The sequence below is a fragment of the Pseudozyma hubeiensis genome, assembly GCF_000403515.1.
Source record: "Pseudozyma hubeiensis SY62 DNA, scaffold: PHS45, whole genome shotgun sequence".
In the NCBI taxonomy this organism is placed as follows: Eukaryota; Fungi; Basidiomycota; class Ustilaginomycetes; order Ustilaginales; family Ustilaginaceae; genus Pseudozyma; species Pseudozyma hubeiensis.
Genome location: NW_012133827.1, coordinates 1,182,649 through 1,201,004, shown reverse-complemented (window position 1 = coordinate 1,201,004; position 18,356 = coordinate 1,182,649). Strand labels below are relative to the sequence as shown.

The window sequence follows — 18,356 nt, the reverse complement described above, 5'->3', positions numbered from 1 at the left end:
AGCTTTTCGATGGTGAGCGGATGACGACCTTGCGAGTGCCAGTGTGGAGAAGCGACGACGGACGTCGGAAAGATTGTTTGGAGGTCGCTATCAGAGACGCTTCTGATTGGAGCCGATCCGGAAGAAGCAACCAAAGTAGTTTAAACTTTTTTTGGTCGCTTCTTCCGCCCAGGCTTCCCTGTGGAAATATCCGCACTGCAAGGCGCAAATAAATTGACATGGCAGAGTCACTCACAAAAGAAACAGACTCGGAAAACGGGCTGACGAAACACGTCCTTTTTATCAGACGTGTTAGACCGCAACGAGACGATTGAACATGGTCAAAAATCTGAAGCCACGACGTCGATACCAGAGCGTAACCTCGGTCTGTGACGGGTACGAGGGCGCCGCTTGCCCTTTTAGAACAGACGCGACTGCACTGCAGTGGTGCATTAGCCCGAGATTCCGACGATGCCCTTTCTGGCTTGAATTGGCTCTTCTAGTGGCGCAAGCCCCATCTCGGCTACATGGACGAACGCGGCTCGTAGAATTCGAGGACATGTCCGAGATGGGAGCCAACGACGGCCTGCGTCGAGTGCATCGAGTCCAGCTGCGGTTCTGCCGATGCATGACCAAGTTAAGTTAGCACGTCCGACGGATGCTTGGCGAGATGGATTCACGATTGACCGGTGTACAACAGCGATCCGAACTGCATTTGGCCGAGAACAGAAGTCGTTAATCCCACCTCACACGAGCCGTCTACAGGCCCTCTCTCGTTGCCACGCAAGATCGCTTATTCTCAGGAGAGTTGAGCAACCCACCGGCGCCTCATCGTTCAACTTCAGCTTTGAGCAGTGGCTGGCGAGAGATGCAATGTCGCACGGCAGCACACCTCTTCAAGGCGGCGACAAGTTGCACAAGACCAACACGCAGGACCCAGGTCGAGTCCAGGTCAACGCCCATTTCGTGGTGAGCGTTTGGGAAAAGGAACCCACGACATCCGACAGCTGTCCTGTTACACAGAGCAGTGAGGAATCGCAAGTTCCCACGCGAAAGGGCGGATGCAGATGACATTTGAGAATGCGGGGCAAATCAGAGTTGTGGTCTGGGCCCAACCAGGCACTTTGTCAGTGCTGAGCTTTGGCCTCTGCTCTCTGTTTCACTTTCGTTCTGCTTTTGTACCGCGGTTTGAAGGTCCGTTGCTGCACCAAGTTTTTCACATTTCGGCAACGTCGAGTCCTGCACGCAGGGTGCACGAGCCCTGCGTCTGCTCTGCATGGAAGCAAAAAGTAGCACTGAGAAGAGTGACCATCTGACCTCTGTCAACACCCTGACGACCAATTATTCAGGCTGGTCATCTCGAGTTGGAGTCAGCGAATCCGGGTCAACGACGTCTGCGGATGGGTTCGAGCACGATGTGAATCACAAGCTAAGATGTGGGCGCTTCTCGTGGGACACAGCGCTGACGGAGTTTGGAAGTGACACTTTGATCTTGTGTTCGGTTGCTAGCTTGCAGCAGCTGATCCTGATTCGGCTCAGCGCTGTGGACTCTCAGGGCCGGCCTATCTTCTGCTGCGAGACCTTGTGCTGCCATCCCTGTTCAGGATGTTCATTCCCTCTGCGGAAGATTATTCTTTTCTGCTATAAGGTGTGCAGCGAGCAGCAACCCCTCCCTTTAGGCGCCAAGGAGAAGACTCGCAGCTTGTCCTTGCTGTCATCATCTACCCATCCTGTCCTCGACCACCATCGCCATTACTGCTTTCGAACATCTCTTGCATACAGGCCGCCGTATCGTTCTACGTCCTACTCTTACACCATCGAGCTTCTTCGCTCTTCCCCTCGTCTGCAGCGACTTCGACAGGCCGTCGGCCAACCCCGGCTACAAAGGTGAAGTCGCACATGTTGACTGGAAGAATAGGCGGGCTCCCTTCTCCCTTCGGATCATCCTGCTACCAATAATATTCGACATGCACACAGAGGCGCTGCCTCATAAGCCTTCACTCGAATCCCAGTTGCCCTTACACTCCAGTTCCATTCTTTCGAGGGCTGGCCTACCCGTTGACGACGACGATGGCGCTATCCCAAACGAGACCGATCTCAATCCCGACTTCGTCTTCGTCTGGCCGCTTGTCGCGATCGCACTTCCGCAGCAGCTCCGTCGGCGGCTCTGACCTTGCCATCAGCCTGCACCCTTCTGCCCTCTCTGCCCCCTCTTTTGCCCGACAAGACCCTTTCGCTGATCTCGAACTCCAGCAGAGGCTAGAGTGCTTCTCAGCTCAAGATGTCCTTTCACGCGGAATCGATTCTCGCTCGCGCCTGGTGGTCTTGCCGGAGCATGTAAGCATCGAGGCGGCTGGAGAACGCCTCGCCGAGGCCGACGATGCCGAGACATGGATCCTTTTGAAGAGCACCGGCGGAACTGATGACACATCGGATTGTGTTGGCAAGCTCCAAAGAACGGACTGTGCGGGGCTCCTCAGCCTCGAAGACCTCGCTGCGTTCTTCGCTGCCGTGTTTGGACCGCACCGTACCAAAGATGTCCATACCTCTTACAACAGTGCATTACACGGTCTTGGCTCCCCGCCCGCTTCCCCAAGCACGGCTTCTTCTTGCTTCCGCTTGCCGCCATCGGCGCAGCAACACCATTTGGATGATCAGATCGAGACCATCCGTAGCTGCATCTCGTCCCAAAGACCTGTCGCCGCCGGTCTGGTCTCGGACCTTTCGCGAAAGAACAAGCTTCGACATGTGTCGCTCGATTGCTCGCTTCAAGACATTCTTCGCGAGCTGAGCAAGGACGACGTCAATTGCTTGGTGGTTTCAGACCTTCGGAACGACCGAAATGGTGCCGTGTGCGGCATCTTGACAGCAGCCGATGTCGTCGCCTTTCTCGCCGTCGAAGCAGAGAAGGGTGGAGCTTTGGCTTTCATCTTTTCCAATACGCTCGACACCCTATCACCGTCCGCGCTGCAGCAGCCGGCCGCAATCATCTCTGGAGACAAGAGCACCGTCGATGCGCTGGTGCGGATGCAAGCCGAACAGCTCTCTGTGCTCGCGGTCACCGATCCGCTGGGCGGTCTCGTCTCGCCCATCTCTTGTCGCGAGATCTCTCAGGAGATTCTAAGGTCTTCGTCGCGCAAGATCCTCACTACTCCGCTGACGTCGCTCGTCAAAGATCTCCGATCGCGCCATCCGCAAGGCACTGACGGAAAGGATGCACACCCAGCCGTTTCCGTCAGCAATTCGTCCACCATCGGCAGAGCTGCTGCACTGTTGCTCGCTAGTGATGTTGGCGGCGTTTTCGTCCTGGACGAGCCGCGCGTCGTCGTGACTCCACCTCTCTCTTGCATCTCGACCTCACCTGGCAAGGAGCTTCCGACGTTCTCTCTCGATGCAGATGCCATGCCGCTCAGCCGGTCCGTCAGTTTCACGCCAGCTCCAGCGCAGAAGCATCGACGATCGTCGACGCAGTATTGGACAGCGCCGCGCGGTGCTTTCGGTGTGGTTGCTAGTGAGACGTCACGCCCGTCTTTGGCCAACTTTGCACCATGTGGCAGCGCCCTTGACGCGGCGGGCGAACCCAGGCCAAGCCCCAAGCAAGATCAGCCCCTCTCCTCGTCAGTCAACTCTCTGCCGGTCAAGAGCACGGGTACCACCGTGCCCGCTTTCCTCCGCACGCCGTCGGGGCCACGCAGCCATCGACCTCGATCGCTGTCGCTCGCGCAGTTCACGACGGATGAGTCGATGAGGTACTTTGGCGCCCAGGCGGCGTTCCGAGGGCAAGGTTCGTGGACACCGAGCACCATGTCGCCTGGCTCCAGTGTCTCGTCGTCGGACTCGCCCACGTCTCCATTTGGCAACAGGCTCGTCTCTGGCTTTTTTGGCGAGGTGATGCAGAACGGCATGCCCCGGCGCGTCGTCACGATGAAATCTGTTCTGCGATGTGTGCTGGCAGCCACGGCGACCTTCGGTGATGTCAGCGAGGAGGCAGTCGAGGTTTGAGCCTTGATGCCAAGCTGCTTCCTCGCCTTTTCCCTCTCTCTTTCCATCTCTCTAGTGAGTGTGTTTGTCCCGTACTTGTCCGCTTCTACCGTCTTCTCATGTCTCGTCTACTCGTTCATGTCGTACGCAATTGTTTGGTTTTCCCTGTTCGTCGTTCTTTCGCATCGTCTTTTGTATCAATCGACCTCGCCTTGTCACATTCAATGTCTGTTCTCAACGAAAAGGCCTATTCCAGGTCGACCTGCAGCTAATCACTGATAGCGTGTGTTTCACCGTGAGGCTGAAGAGGACGAGGCTCTGACTCAGTCGAGGACGCACGGCAGAGAAGGACATGTCAGCGGTGTGCTTGTGTCAGAGAGCGTGATCAGAGACAGCTTGTCAGATCGCGCGCGCGCGGAGAGGGCAAAAGGCTCAGACGCACAAACCGACAGACTGCGAAAAGTGTTATTTGGCCAAGGATCGCACGACGCGTCTCGAAAAAGTGTTGCTCTGAAAATTCACACTGATGCAGTGCCAACGAGTGTAAAGCGCGTCTGATTTCGGATTGCGGTAGGAAAACACACACTCCGCGAAGCTCGTCTTGTTTCTCTTTGCTGTTCGGTCGATCAAATCGGGCCACGGGCGACACTCACTCATCTTACTTCCTCTCGACCATCATCCACCTCTTACCTTTCTCTCCGCCGTCGCGCCCATTCGCCACAACAGGCGATCACTACGCCCCGATAGCACGGCAAACAGCTCATCACAGATTCGAATCGCCTGTGCTAGACACAATCGCACCCAGATTCATTCTTTGCTTTCGGCACTCAAACCATCACAACAGCTCTTGGCAGCGAACAGGATTTCAACATGTCGCTGCATCCACGCCAGTCGCTACATCCTGCGGCCATGGGGCACAATGCAGCTATGCCAACACAACAGCAATCGGTCACGGAGCAGATCATGCAGCTCGATCAGGCCATCACATTGACCCTTCAAGAGATTGACCAAAACTTTGCGACTGCGCATCAGATTGTCACGTCGCGCATCCTTCCGGCAGTCAAAGAATACGGCGTTGCTAGTGCGCGCGTATGGCAAGGCGCCAAATTCTGGAAGACGTTCTACGAAGTGTCGGCCAACGTCTCGCTTACAGCCCACGTTCAGAACGAAGGCGAGTTCGACGCCAACTCGCAGGGCGGCGACGTCACCCAGAGTGGCAACGACTCGCGCGAGAATGCCACCTTCACTAGCGACGACGATGGAAGAAGTCCACGATCCGAGACGGGCTCCATCATCTACAACGAGATGGACGCGTCCATCGTCTCAGGAGATGGCGACGACGATCTCCACGACGCCGCAGACGAAAGCGTCGAACAAGCGCCCGCGGATCGTGCACGCGCAGCATCGCCTCCTCGCTTCAGCAACGCATCCATGGCGGCCGCCGCACGACGAGAGGCTGCGCAGCGTAAGCAGCAGAAGCCGCGCGATCGCGAAGACCAAGAAAACATGTTCGACCCCGCCGAGTCGCCGTTCGAGCGTCTGCGTCGCGACATCACCACCGGCCTCGGAAGGGGCACGTCCGACCCGAGCATGGATCAAAGCAGCTTCGTTTCCTCGGGCAAGGTCAAGCCGTCCTTTGGCACGGCAAATACCGAGCGCGACCGTGCTGCTCTGGCACAAGGTATCGAAAACCTCGGCTCTACGCACACCGGCCGGGGCGGACGCTCCATCGACCCTGACAGCTCCAACGCGTCGTCGGTACACGATCTTCCGCAGTTCAAGTCTTCGGCCACCTCGGCTGGCCGCATGAAGACATCATCGACACCCAAGAAAGGCGCGCTGCTCAACAAGGTGCTCGACTCGGAGCATAAGCGGAACAAGGGCCGTCTGAGCTACACCAAGATCCAGGCCACCCCTCGAAGCTCGCAGTCCAAATCGAACCCGTTCGCCCCGCCAAGCGTGCGCATGTGGGACGGAATCGTTGATTTGCGCAAGACACCGCTCACGTCCAAGATCAAGGGCACCAAATCGTCCAAGACATCTTCGAGCAGCAAGCGAGGCGGAGCTTCCAAGAAGGATGCACAGGGCGAAGAAGATGGCGAGTGGGATTCGGACTCGTCAGACAAGGACTCGCTCGGATGGCCTGCTGGCATGTCGCCTCCCGTGACAATGCAATTCTCGGTACCGCAGAGCCGGTATGCGCAGACACCCGCCAAAGAAGCGGCTAAGATGATGGTGGACGATCTGCTTCGCAGTGTCGGCGCCTCGAGCCCTGCAGCTAGGGCATGGCCGAAAAGCGCCAGCAAAAACAGAGCTGTTCAGGCAGCGGCAGAGCACGCGGCGAGCTCTCGCAAGCAGCCGGTAGCTACGCCGCTCAGGATGGGACGCAAAGAGGCCAAGCAGCGCGATCGTCAGAGCGGTGCGGGACGGCGACGAAACTCGATCCCTACACCACCGACGCTCACCAAGCGTGGTCCGAGTCTGTCACAGGAAGATACACCAAACAGCAGCAATGCGCCATCTGCCAACGCCAGCTCGGCTGCCATGTTGATGGATGCGGACGAGGGCCTCGAGCTCAATGCCGCCGATGCACCGGGGCTCTCCTCGTCCGAGGTGCAGCACCGCTTTGGTGGTCTCAATCTCAAAACGGCTGGCGTGCTTCCACTCGACGACGACGATGATGAAGATGACGACGACGACGAGTCCTCCGACAGCGAGTCGGATGACGGCGGCGACGATGTCGCAGGGTCGATGCTCTCTTCTGCAGCCAAGTACTCCGTGTCGAGCAACAGCCGCAACGGTGGAGGGGGAAGCCAGAACGACAACTCTGGCTGGACCAGCTCGACCGTCTCGTCATTCAACCAGCCCAAGCAGGCGGGCCGCAGCATCGAGGACGACACGCTCTTCGGTGTTCGTAGCAACGCCGCACCGCGCGCCGCCGAGACGCAAAGCACTCGCGGGGCGTCGCACGCCGGTGTCTCGAGCGGTCAGAGCAGGGCAACGGCAGCCAAGGGCGACGACGCGCGTGGCGAGGAATCGTTCAAGGTGTGGGGCCACGTGGATGAGATGGGCACCGTTCATGGCGGTCGACCGTTGGTGGACCGCGACGACACCTACAGCGCACCCAGCCCGACTCCGTTCAACATGAACCCGGGCGCCCCGGCGCGTAGATAGATGAAGCCGCCATTTTGCTTTTATCTCGAGCAGCGAGCATCGCACGAGGTGCTGAGCCGTCTCTGTATAACTGAGTTGGGATTCTGATGTAATACGTATGGTCGTGACAGGCTGCTGTTTGAAGGGGCTGTTGACCGTGACTTCAGTGGATGTGAATGTGAATGTGAGCTTCTAGAAAGAATTGATCTGGGAAATGGGGTCTCAAAAATTGTCAAGGTTGGCCAGTGTGAGTTGTTGTGGCTGCGGTCTGCAGCTGTGCTGTGTCGATCTCAGGGGCGCTCGCTGCATTTGGATGTGCTTTTTGACTAAACTTCGACTTGGCCAAAAGTGGAATTGAGTCCGGATTCAAGCCAAGTGGAGCTGTTTCGCTGCATAAACACACCGAGCCCTGCAGCTGCACGTTGGTTGCACACCCGCAGCAACCGAATCGCTGTTTGTGACGTTTGGAAAGTCGATTGCCGGGCTGAGCTTCAGCTGCATCAACTGTGAACGATGGTCTGATTCTCGCACCTCGACCTCGCAACACCATTAAGCCACGTAGCCTCGGCACAACCTATGCAATCCGCCTTGCAGCACCATGCGTAGATCAACTGGCAGAACCGCATACACCTGACTGGGCTCACATAGCCAATCGCAGCATGTCCACCATGGAGAGCGATTCTGGTCCGTCTTCCTTCGCTGCTACAGCGTCTTCATCCTCGCCGCGCCAGCCTGTCACAACGGTGAGACCGACAGCACTGCATCCACTTCCCGAGGATAGACTGGTGCTCCAAGACACGCGCTCTTCTCACGACAGCACCACACCGGCTGGAGGAAGCAGCAATGCCTCCGGCTCCAAAGATGGTCAACGACAGCTGCCAAAGCGAGCGCCGGATGAGCATGCCCAAGCGGCTCGAGACAAGCTCGACCGCATCGCCAAAGCCCAGCAAACTCGGCAGAACTGGGCCAAATCCACCGGTATCACTTTGGTCTCCAAAGCATTTGGTCGTAATAAGCAACGTCAACGAAGGCGCAGGCATGGACTCTCGTCGGACGAAGAGAGCGGCGACGACACCTATAAGGAGATCGAAGAGGGACGGGACAACACGGGAGAGGTGAAGCTCATGATCACGGGCAATCCAGTCGTCACTAGGGTCGTCGGCGCTGCATCGCGAGCAAAAGGTCGCTTTCGCGGCCACCCCGAGTCGCCCGACGCTTCTCCACGCATCGAAGAGGCGCCCTCTCGCTTCTCCATCAGTAGACCAGGCAGCTCCTTGGCAAGACGCTTCCGCGCTCCTTCCGCTGAACCGCCGGCGGATGTCGGACTCAAGAATGTCAGCTCCTCCCCGACTGCCGAACTCCCTTCTCGTGCCTCGATCGACAACCATTACGCACCGGATCGACCAAAGTCACGGATTCGACCGAATACGGGGCCCGAGTTGCTAGTCGTTGACGAAGAAGGGCAGTCGCACGATGTTGCTGAGGAGTCGGCTCGGTCCTCGGCGGGACGTTTGGCGATACCTTTCGCCAGGAGCCTGAACAATCCATCACCTCACAGCAATGTCTCGACACCGCCGAGCAGCTCCACTCACATTCCAGGCCTGGCCGTCGACTCGAGCAAGCAATACGGCGACTCTTCCTCTAGCATCACGGGTGGGCCGATGCACGACGAGCCTGAAGCTCACGACGATAATCAGCCCCTTGGCGTGCCCTCACCAGCATCCGTCTCCTCCGCCTCCTCCGCCTCTAGCGATGACGAGCTCGACGACAGTGCGCTGGCCTCCAATTCGGATGATGAGGAGGGAGACAACATGCTTCATCTCAATTCGTTGAGCCTCGAACACGGCGAGACGATCACAAAGGAAGAGCTCAAGCGTCGCAAGAAGCTCATTCGTCGCGAGATTCGGCGCAGGAAAGCCAACGGCGAGCCAATCGACGACCTGATCCACTTGCACGGCAAATTCGGCCAGCTGGGCCACAAGGTGTCGACGCGTGTCTCAAAGGGAATCCACTACGCTACAAACCAGAGCCGCAATCGTCGCGCCATGGACCGCTATTCGCCTCATCCTGGTCAGCTTTCGCTGCAGACCAGCGATCTACCACGCAGCACCTCGGCGCAGAGCGCAGGTGGCATGACTCCCTTTTCGACCATCACGCCATCCATGTCGCGCAACAGCAATCACTTCGGCCAAAGACGCGAATCCGTCGCTACTATCGCCAGCAGCCGGAGAAGTTCGATGACGATCGACGATGATGACGAAGCCATCCAGGATGGCGACGGTGGCAGCCTCTACCGCAAGACAAGTGTGATCGATCGCTCCATTTTGAGCTCGCGCAACAGCATTCGCAAGTATCTGCACGCGCCCAACGTCATCAAGCGTCGCCGTCAGCGGAGATGGGAGGCTGAGATGGCCGCAATCGAGCGGGCTGCCGACGAAGAAGCTCGCCATGCTGACCCGGACGCCGAGCTTGACTCCATGTTGGCCAAGCATGCTCAACAAGAGGCGCCTTCGGATGCACACAGAGTCAAGTACGAGTTCGATGTCCTCTACGAGAATCAACGCGGCTTGCTCGTGTTTGGCATTCCGAAGTTTAGCCCCAGGACCCTCTTCCAATGGGACCCTTCCCCTTGGACCTCTTCCAGCGGCAAAAGGTCGGCTTACAATATTGCAAATGCGCAGCTGCCAGATCCTTCGTGGGAATGGGCATACAGCGAGTGGTACATTGACATGACTGGCGACGTGGATGAAGCAGGATGGCAGTACAGCGGCAACTTTGGTCGACGCTTCTGGCCCAACGTCCACTTTCCCCATGGTAGGGTGGGCATGCCCAAGACGGGCGCCGATGGTATTCGGGAGATGAATGCACGTCTCGCCGAAAAGGAGAAGAAGCGTCAAGAGAAGGAGAGCACAAAGGAGGACGGCGGATTCGAAGCCATCAGGCGTTCGGCGCGCGCTCGGTCCAGCAAGTGGACGGGATCGCCCGATGCCTGGACCTTTGTTCGTCGTCGACGATGGATCCGCCTTCGCCGTCGCAGGCCTCTGACCGGCCCCGCCAAACCCAGCGAAGCGCTGGCCACTCCCGGAACAGCTGCTTCGCCGGGTCAAGAGCTGACCGCACCTGACGCTGCGGACAGATCGTCGCAACCACTCGTCAAGAGTGGCGTCAAACTTGGACAGTCCGACGAGGAGCCCCAAGGCGAGAGCTCGCTGGCCGATTCGGATGAGTCCGACTCTTCCTCCAGTGAAGACGATCCGATGCTGTACACGCCTGCCAATGGTCGTCCGTCGGCGTTCCTACCGCGTCGACTTCCGGGTCACATGGCCAACGGCTCGCACCCTGCCAGAAGTAAAGACCCACGAATCAGACGCAAGGCACGTAAGCATGCCAGAGAATTCACTGGCACGATCCGTGAGCTCAAGAGCCTACTGCCTAGCATTATCGCAATGGATCGGGAGGCAAAGATGTCTCGAGCACCTACCGGACTCAGCGCCGGTCAGACTTCGTACAAATGGGCGATGCTCAAGATCAACAAGGTCGACGCACGCAATCCTTTCATCAGCTGGCATTTCGTCAAGCACAGATTGCAGGACGAGGACATGGCATTCGCTGCAACGACGTTGAGGACGCTTGAGCGCAAGTTCCAGCAGCGCCAACTGGCCGCTGTCCATCGCAAGGGTGGAGCGACGCCAAACAGCCATGGTGCGAACGCTCATCCTCCCATTCCCTCGAGCTTCGCAGGCGCATCCAAGAGCCTGCGGTTTGACGGGCTCATGCCAGCGTCTGAAAGCGCCGAAGGCCTTGTCCGGCAGGACGGTACGATGAAGGGCACCAGCTCGTCACGGTTGTTGGAACCGTTCGCCCAGAGCCCTGCCGAGGGCCACGAACTCACACGAGAAGCGCTGGTCGAGATCAACTTTGCCCGTGTGTTGCGCGTGCTCCGCGCGTGCAAGGTCGATCGGCAACGAATGCATCTGTGGAGACTATGGCTTGGCGTGACGTCGCTCGACCAGCTGATGGAGACAGCTCGACGAGAAGATCTGGCCGCATTGGGCTTGCTGACAGCTCAAACAGACTTTGGAGCCGATCCAAGCGTTCCAGCGAGACCTGCTTCTCCGGCTGTCGAGATACCGCATATGAGCGGAGGCAGCTCGTTCCGGTACCGTCAGCGAGCCGAGCGAGTCCGCGCGAAATGGCGAGCTTCTGTCCCGACCCCCGACGCATCCGATGTCTGGGACGTACTGGAACGCAAGCTGGACGAGGTGTTGCTGCTCTTCGAGTTTCAGAGCAATCGAGCTGCGCTCATCCGGCTACTTCTGGCAGTGCACGAGAAGCTTCATCCGGACCACATCTACCGCGACCACTCATTGCGGGCCTATCCGATCGAGCTGTCCCCCGCTCACATCCATGGTGACGCAGCAGAGATGGGCGGTGGAGCAGGCGGTGCATTCGGCTCGCGTCTCGGTGGCTGGAAACGAGCGGGTCTGCCCAGGCTGGAATTCTACTCGGATCTGCAGAGGATCCTGGCTGCGACACCGGGTAACGAAGCGGCGACCAACTCGGAATACATCCTGAGTCGGCCGCAGGATCTGCACGAGCTAGACGAGGTCGCGATGCCGTTGGGACTTCATAGCAGCGCACTGGTGGATATGCTGGAAGCCGAGGCTGTGTCGGACTCGTTCTTGGAGCACGAGAAGATTCCGTCCGGTTCGCACGGAGGTGATACCGAAAAAGAGGCGGAGGGGTTGCAGGTGGATGCGAGCAGGTTGAGCGTGACTTTCCCACCGCAGAGGGGTTCGAGAAGTCCTTCCCCGCGTGCTCCGGCGGTGCCGTTGCCGTATAGGAAGTCGGGATTGTCGGAGGTTTCGGCCGGCGAGCGGGCTCGGACAGCAGTTGACGGTGCGTCGAGATGGAGGGACTCGATCGAGCCTGCACCTGCCTCCATTGCAGCGGCGGAGACAGCGGCTGACTCGATGGAAGCCTCCAAACGTGCTGATACAAGATTGGATGCACCTCAAAGCGCTCGGGACTCGTCGCCAGCGGCACTAACCGTCCCGGAATCGCTGGAAAGGAAGTCGAGCGGTCAGTTGAGAGAGGAAGCACTGCTGAGCCCGAGAAGCGAAAACGCGGCTGACGGTCTTGACGCAAACATGCAAACGTCACCAATGGCCGATGCCAAGATGACCGCAACCGAGGATGTCACCACAACAGCCTTCCCAGCGCCCTCGGTCCCCGCTACTTCTGTGGCCGACTCGATGCGCCCACCACGACCTCCAATCCCGACAAGAAGCGGCTCTGTATCGCCACAAACGGGCGCTAGGGAAACGTTTTAGCCCGAGCTCTGCATCATTTCACACGCCGATCGAAAGGGTCGCGGATCCTTCTATCACTGTCGCTACTCGTCTTGCATTTGTCGGTATAAATACAAACATCGTTGTCTTTCGCTAACAAAAACGTACGAACTGCGGTGTGTTGTGCGGCAAGGTATCGGTCCTGATGATAAGCTTGTGCTTGGCTCCACCGCCTGGCCGTGATTCCCTCCCTTTTGCCTCTAAAGCACGATATCGTCCTGGTGATAATTCTCCTTCACCAAGCGGTAAACATAGCTCGGGGGATGTTCACCAACATTCGTGATGAAGACATCCACCAGATGAGGGGGTACGTAATCGAAGGCGTTGCTGACGACTTCTACGCGTTCGACGATGCTGCTGCTGGTTGCGTAGTCGAGCAGTGCAGCTGGGCCTAGGGCACCTGCGCTGGTAGCCGAAGAAAAGTTTTGAATGCCCGACCATTCGGGGCAGATCTTGTATACTCCTGTCAAGATCATTACGGGTGTAGAGTGTTGTTGAGCTGCGAGAGAGGTAGCGTAGGCACCGGAAGAGGCGATCAATCCACCGTTGGCGAGTACAGCGTGGGCTCCGAGAACGACTTTGGAAACACGAGGCATAACAGCGAAGATGGAGCTGTCAGGGATGAGCAGCACCGAGATACCGGATGCAGTGAGGGATCGTGCGAGCGAGTGACCCGAGTACGACGGTGCGGTCTCCGGTACGATGACGGTGAATTTCCGATCTTTGGCTGCAGCGGAGAAGAAGTTTTCAACGGTGGCGGAGGATCCGAGTGTGAGGATGACTTCGCCGGAGTGGATGTGATCTCGGGAGACTTTGGAGATGTTGTCGTCGACGGTTTCGAGTTCGTCGATGAGATCTTGGATGGCTTGGATCAGGAGGGGTTTGAGGAAGTAGGCGCCGGCGGACTTCTTACCGGTGATCAGCGAGGTGGCATCCTGCGCGGACAACTCGTCATCTTGCTCATCATCGGTAGCCGGTTCAGAGTCGTCAGAGTTGGAGGATTCGTCGTCTGCCCGAGTGGTGTCCCCTCCAACGCTGTGCATCGCTTGCTCGGCCTCCGCCTCCCCCGCCGCATCCTCGGTAAGTGAAACACCGGACATGTGCTGCGAGAGCTGCGCAAAGCTCGAGTCGAACACACCTGAGCCTTTGCGCGAGAGCGAGGCGTGAGGGGTCGATGCATAGCTTCCGTCTGCGGGTGTGTGTGTCAGGCTGGAACCGGTGGATGTAGCGGCGGTGGCCATCGCACCGGCAGCCACGAGATCCGAGATCGAGAAGTTGCCGTGGACGAACGCTGATGAACCACTGAGGTGAGATGATTCCGATGCGCCTCGTAGCGGATGTGGTCCTGGACGAGTGAGGGGTGAGTGAGCTGCGCCGGTGGAGGAGGAGCCCGAAGGGAATTGCGAGTGCGAGGTACTCCTGTGACCGTGATTGTTGTGGATCTGAGGGACGGAATTTGACGAGCTCGAAGCCGAGTTTGACGCACTCGTCGGAGCCACATGAGCCGGGATCGCACTTCCCGCTGGACCACTACCAGCACCACCAGTCGCGCCACTGAAAGCGTTCACAAGCTGCAAATCAGAGATCGAGTTGCTCAAACTTCCCAGGCCGCTCCCCGAGCCGCCAGTCCTTCTTCCACTCTCCATCTCCTTCTCGTGTGCTTCCAATAGCGCAGCCTTCGCCTCCTCCCTCAGCAAATGAACAATCCTCCTCGTGATGTTGCCGATCGACTGCTCCGCCGGCTGCGAGAGCTGCAGGTGCCTTCCTGCAGCTTTGATGATGTCGATGAGCTCCTGCATCGAGTTGTATTTGGCCGAGGAGACGACGCTGCGAAGAGCCTTTGCGGTCGCTTCGGAGACAGCTTCCGGGCCGGAAATCTGACCTCGCCGAAGACGGAGGGAGAGGCTGATGATGAGTTTTTGGGAGGGTTTGTCCTTGATGATGGTTTCGAAGGGGGCTTGATGGGTGAGTCTGGGAGCCGAGACGGCGGGGCCGCCCAATGCGGCCGGCTTTGTAGCTGTCATGGCTGGCGATGGCAGCGACCTTGGTCTGCAGAGGGATGTGTTGATGCGAGAGTGTCGATAGAGGAGTCAGAAAGGAAGCAACACTTTTGTGCGACTTTTTCGTTGTGTCTTCTCAGCTCACTCCAACTCGTGCGGAAATCTTTCAAGTGAAGGAGCCGGCTTCGACGTAACAGCTGATCATATTTTAGCACCTCCACTTGGCACTGTTGCGTTACAGCTGCACGACTCAGCCTTCTTCCCGACCTTTCTACCTTAAGTCACCTCACCATCTACAATCACCTACCTTCAGCCGACACCAATATGGATGACATAGATGCATCTTTCGACGACGCCTATCGGACGAGCCGCATCGAAGCAGGCGACGATCCGAGCACGCTACCGAACCCGTACTCTCGACCATCACTGACAGCAGGTGCGTCCAGAGGCCAGGCTGGCAGGAGCTCAAGCGCCAACGGCACGGCGGGAGGCTTCATTGCAGAAACCAACGACACTGGAGGAGGCGGCGGCTTCGTTGTGGATGACGATGACGATGGCGGTGGAGGGTTCATCGTCGACGACGAGGACGACGACGAAGTAGCTCACGGAGCTGGTTTCATGCCGGAAGACCAAGATCGAGACGAAGCATCGACGTCGTCCCCATCCATCACGAGACCTGCAACGATCCCACTCAGTGCTATACCCGAGGCGCTTTCGAACCTCGGTCTCGATTCCAGCGATCCGTCCGTGCTTTCCCTCTTCGCCGAGACAGCCTACACGCCCTCCTCTGCATCCCGTCGAAGACTCGCACCAGGCGCCAAACCTGAAAAGGTGGTTGGCAGGCAAGAGTTTCAGCAAGTCGCATTAGTACTGCTCGACGAGCTCCAGAGCCGCAATGCGAAACGAAGCCAAGAGGATGAGGAGGAGGAAGAGAGCGGTGGTCGTCGAAGACCTAGTCGGAGGGCTGCCGTTCGAGGGCGAAGGAAAGCGGCAGAGATCGCGCAGGAGGATGCCGATGGAGGCGGAGGTTTCATCGTCGATGACGGGGATGATTCAGAGGAAGATTTCGAGGTGTCTTCTCGGCGACGTGGAAACAAAGCCTTGGATACAGGCTCGGATCTGACGAGCGAGGATGAAGCGTCCATCCACGATTCCAGGCGTCGACGTCGTCGTAACCCCGCAACTCCACCCTCCCCCATCGACTCTGACTCAGAACACACTCCCAAACGTCAACGTCGTTCCCGCAACGCCCCCACCATCCGCTCCACCACCCATCTCAACCCGCTTCAACGCGACACCGCATCCACCCTCTTCCAACTTCTCCTCGATCGTCTCACCCCCTCTTCCTCTTCCTCATCCTCCTCTACCCTTCCCCTCGCACAACGCAGAATCGGAACCACGGAACTCACCACAATCCTCTCATCCTTAGGAGACAAACTCCCACCAAAGGAGATCGAGGAGATGATCGAAGAGGGTGCCAAACTCTTCGCCCCCGCAACGGAGGATGGTGGAGAGGCAAAGTCCAATGCGGCGATCAAGGGCGCTGCTGCCGCACAGGGAATCACCGGCGCCAGTGTCGGGCTGGATGAGTTTGCCGGCATTCTCGTTCACAATCGTCTTTTGTAACAGCACACGCAGGTAGGCGAGTAGATATGAGGCATATGAAAATAACATAAAGAAGCGAACATGGAACAAGCAAAGCGTGACAGTGTTGGGTCGAAAGAAGAAGAAACGGCCGGAACAAAAACGGTGAAGCGAAGCGGCTCGAGTCCGGAAAAGGGGAAAAAGGTCGCACTATCGACGCTCTAGATCGTTGGAATGGCCGCAGACGGTAGATCAGCGGGAACGTCTCTTCTCAAACGAAACAAAGACGAGGTTGTACCTCTCAAATTCGTAAGCGATCCTGTCGGTCCTCTTGTAGCCTTTGATGGAGAGAGCGTGTAGGATGTCCTCGTTGGTCAGGACCGCCTTGTCGCTTCCCACCTGCTCCTCCTCCTGCTCGGAAGTAGAGACGAACAGCGTGACGGACATCTTGCCCGGCTCGAAAATGTCGACGACACGCCTCACCAACGAAGGCAGGTTGGTGGGCAGCTGCAGCGTAGTCTCGTCCAGAGCGTCGGCAGCAGGGCTGTTGGAGCACAGAGCCACGTTCGTCTCGAACGAAGCGTAGGACGAGTCCTCTTCGGGCGTGACGTGGATGGTCCAGTAGCCTGCATTGTCGTTTTTGCCGCCGCGAGGCATGACGGCGTTGGCAGAGTAACCACAGGGCTCGAAAGCGAATGCGTCGATTTCCGTGTCCGGGAAGAGTTCGGTGAGGCCGAGTTTGTTCGACAGAGCGAGACCGAGAGCGTGACCCTTGTCGAGCGACGACGCGGGAGCCGAAGCCTCGGCAGCGGTGAGCTGCTTGCGTGGGAAGCACTCTGCGACGGTGGGGTGCGGAAGCTCTTCGTCGAAGACGAAGCGGGCGCACGAGGCAGAGGAGAGGTGGGTCATGAGGATCTCGAGCGTCTGGTCCTCGACGCAGGGTGCAGGCAAGGTCAGAGGTCGCTCGACGACACTCGAAACCTCGGCTTCACGTGCGCCCTCGCAACCCATCCAAAGGAGCCAATGGTCGCCGTTCATCTTGCCGACGGTGTAAGCCGAGCCGTGATCGAAGAAGCGGTCAAGGACGGCAACCTCGAGCATCCAGTCGCGGTGAGGACCCTTCTGACGCTCGGGGAACATGAAGCTCTTTCGGCTGTAGAAGGCGTGCTTCACGATGCTGCCGAGCTGACGTTCCTGAATGAAGCTCGAGTCGGACATGGCGGTGGAGGCCTCGTCGTTGTCGTCCGCGTCTTCGGATTCGGGGGTCGAGAGCTTGGCAAAAGTGGCGGCGGTGTTGAGACCGGCGAGCGCCTTTGCAGCAATGGTCAGAAGCTTCTCGAGGCCGAGCAAGAGGGTGGTAGTACCACAGGTCTTGAGGATGAGCTTGTGCGGGAAGACAAACATGGAGGACTCGCTGAGAAGATAGGCGTCGACGTGAGAGCCTTGGATGACACTGAGGACTTTGCACTTGACAATGTCGAGCATAGTCTCCCAAACGGCCTTGGGCACGGAACGAAGGCCAAAGTGGTCGGGTCGAGCGTCAGGGTCGGACCATCGACAGGCGCTGACATCCGAGGGCTCCTCGGCAAACCAGAGCTCGAGAAGCTTCTCGGGTCCTTCAAAGGGACCGCAAGGGTCGTGGAAGTCGTCGACGACCTTTTCGGGGCTGCCGCTGTTGGAGTCGACGGCGGTGGTGACGCTGGAAGCGTCATCGCTGAGCTTGGCGCGAAGGAGCTCTGCACGAGCATCCATGATCTCGAGCGTCTTGATGCGCTGAGCTTCCTTGGCCTCCATGAGGAGGTCGGCGGTGTCTTTGTGGTGGTGGTGGTGCTCCATGTGGAAAGCAGCTGGAGTGTAAGAGTCGAGACGGTTAGCAGTAGCTTCGAGGTCGATGGCGGGTGTCATCTCGGCTGGTGGTGAAGGTAGAGTGGGGCGGAGGTGAGGAGGTTAATGGCGCTGGAGTAAGGGAGGCGTAGGTGATGTTGAATCTGTGAACAGCGAGAGCGAGGAGGGGGCGGGTCGGGAGCCTTGGGAAGGGGAACGAGGATCGTTTGGGTTGCTGGAGAGGATGTCAGCAGCGGAGAGGTGCGTTGAGGACTAGAGGTGAATGGTGACGAAAAGTGTATATAGGATCTATTATTACCACTACTATCGTCTGAATCGTCTGACGGCATGGAAGAAAGAGGATCGGATGAGGTTCAACAGGGTTGCTAGCTCCTGATGACGACAGGAGTAGATTGGTGGGGAGCCGGCTGTGGGCGTTTGTGGTTGGAGAGATTTGCAGAAAGCTTTGATGCGAGCTTTGGAT

The 18,356-nt window shown here is 58.1% G+C and overlaps 8 protein-coding genes across 8 annotated transcripts; 6 read left to right on the top strand and 2 right to left on the bottom strand.

Moving 5' to 3' along the window:
• Positions 1-316: 316 nt before the first annotated feature.
• PHSY_004874 (hypothetical protein) lies at positions 317-625 on the top strand (the record flags this gene model as incomplete). Its single annotated transcript, XM_012335486.1, has 1 exon — positions 317-625. The coding sequence occupies one exon, from the start codon at positions 317-319 to the stop codon at positions 623-625; it is 309 nt and encodes a 102-aa protein (XP_012190876.1).
• A 227-nt stretch (positions 626-852) lies between these two features.
• On the top strand, positions 853-1,870 carry PHSY_004873 (hypothetical protein; the record flags this gene model as incomplete). The annotated part of the gene is made up of 2 exons (XM_012335485.1): positions 853-948; positions 1,229-1,870. The coding sequence occupies 2 exons, from the start codon at positions 853-855 to the stop codon at positions 1,868-1,870; spliced, it is 738 nt and encodes a 245-aa protein (XP_012190875.1).
• A 179-nt stretch (positions 1,871-2,049) lies between these two features.
• On the top strand, positions 2,050-3,981 carry PHSY_004872 (hypothetical protein; the record flags this gene model as incomplete). The annotated part of the gene is made up of 1 exon (XM_012335484.1): positions 2,050-3,981. The coding sequence occupies one exon, from the start codon at positions 2,050-2,052 to the stop codon at positions 3,979-3,981; it is 1,932 nt and encodes a 643-aa protein (XP_012190874.1).
• An 849-nt stretch (positions 3,982-4,830) lies between these two features.
• On the top strand, positions 4,831-7,134 carry PHSY_004871 (DASH complex subunit ask1; the record flags this gene model as incomplete). Its single annotated transcript, XM_012335483.1, has 1 exon — positions 4,831-7,134. The coding sequence occupies one exon, from the start codon at positions 4,831-4,833 to the stop codon at positions 7,132-7,134; it is 2,304 nt and encodes a 767-aa protein (XP_012190873.1).
• A 638-nt stretch (positions 7,135-7,772) lies between these two features.
• Positions 7,773-12,446, top strand: PHSY_004870 (peroxin Pex23-like-Penicillium chrysogenum; the record flags this gene model as incomplete). The annotated part of the gene is made up of 1 exon (XM_012335482.1): positions 7,773-12,446. One exon carries the CDS (start codon positions 7,773-7,775, stop codon positions 12,444-12,446), a length of 4,674 nt encoding a protein of 1,557 aa, XP_012190872.1.
• Positions 12,447-12,664: 218 nt separating this feature from the next.
• On the bottom strand, positions 12,665-13,705 carry PHSY_004869 (initiation factor subunit; the record flags this gene model as incomplete). The annotated part of the gene is made up of 1 exon (XM_012335481.1): positions 12,665-13,705. The coding sequence occupies one exon, from the start codon at positions 13,703-13,705 to the stop codon at positions 12,665-12,667; it is 1,041 nt and encodes a 346-aa protein (XP_012190871.1).
• A 456-nt stretch (positions 13,706-14,161) lies between these two features.
• PHSY_004868 (hypothetical protein) lies at positions 14,162-16,090 on the top strand (the record flags this gene model as incomplete). The annotated part of the gene is made up of 2 exons (XM_012335480.1): positions 14,162-14,429; positions 14,778-16,090. The coding sequence occupies 2 exons, from the start codon at positions 14,162-14,164 to the stop codon at positions 16,088-16,090; spliced, it is 1,581 nt and encodes a 526-aa protein (XP_012190870.1).
• A 210-nt stretch (positions 16,091-16,300) lies between these two features.
• PHSY_004867 (S-adenosylmethionine decarboxylase proenzyme 2) lies at positions 16,301-17,953 on the bottom strand (the record flags this gene model as incomplete). Its single annotated transcript, XM_012335479.1, has 1 exon — positions 16,301-17,953. The coding sequence occupies one exon, from the start codon at positions 17,951-17,953 to the stop codon at positions 16,301-16,303; it is 1,653 nt and encodes a 550-aa protein (XP_012190869.1).
• Positions 17,954-18,356: the final 403 nt, after the last annotated feature.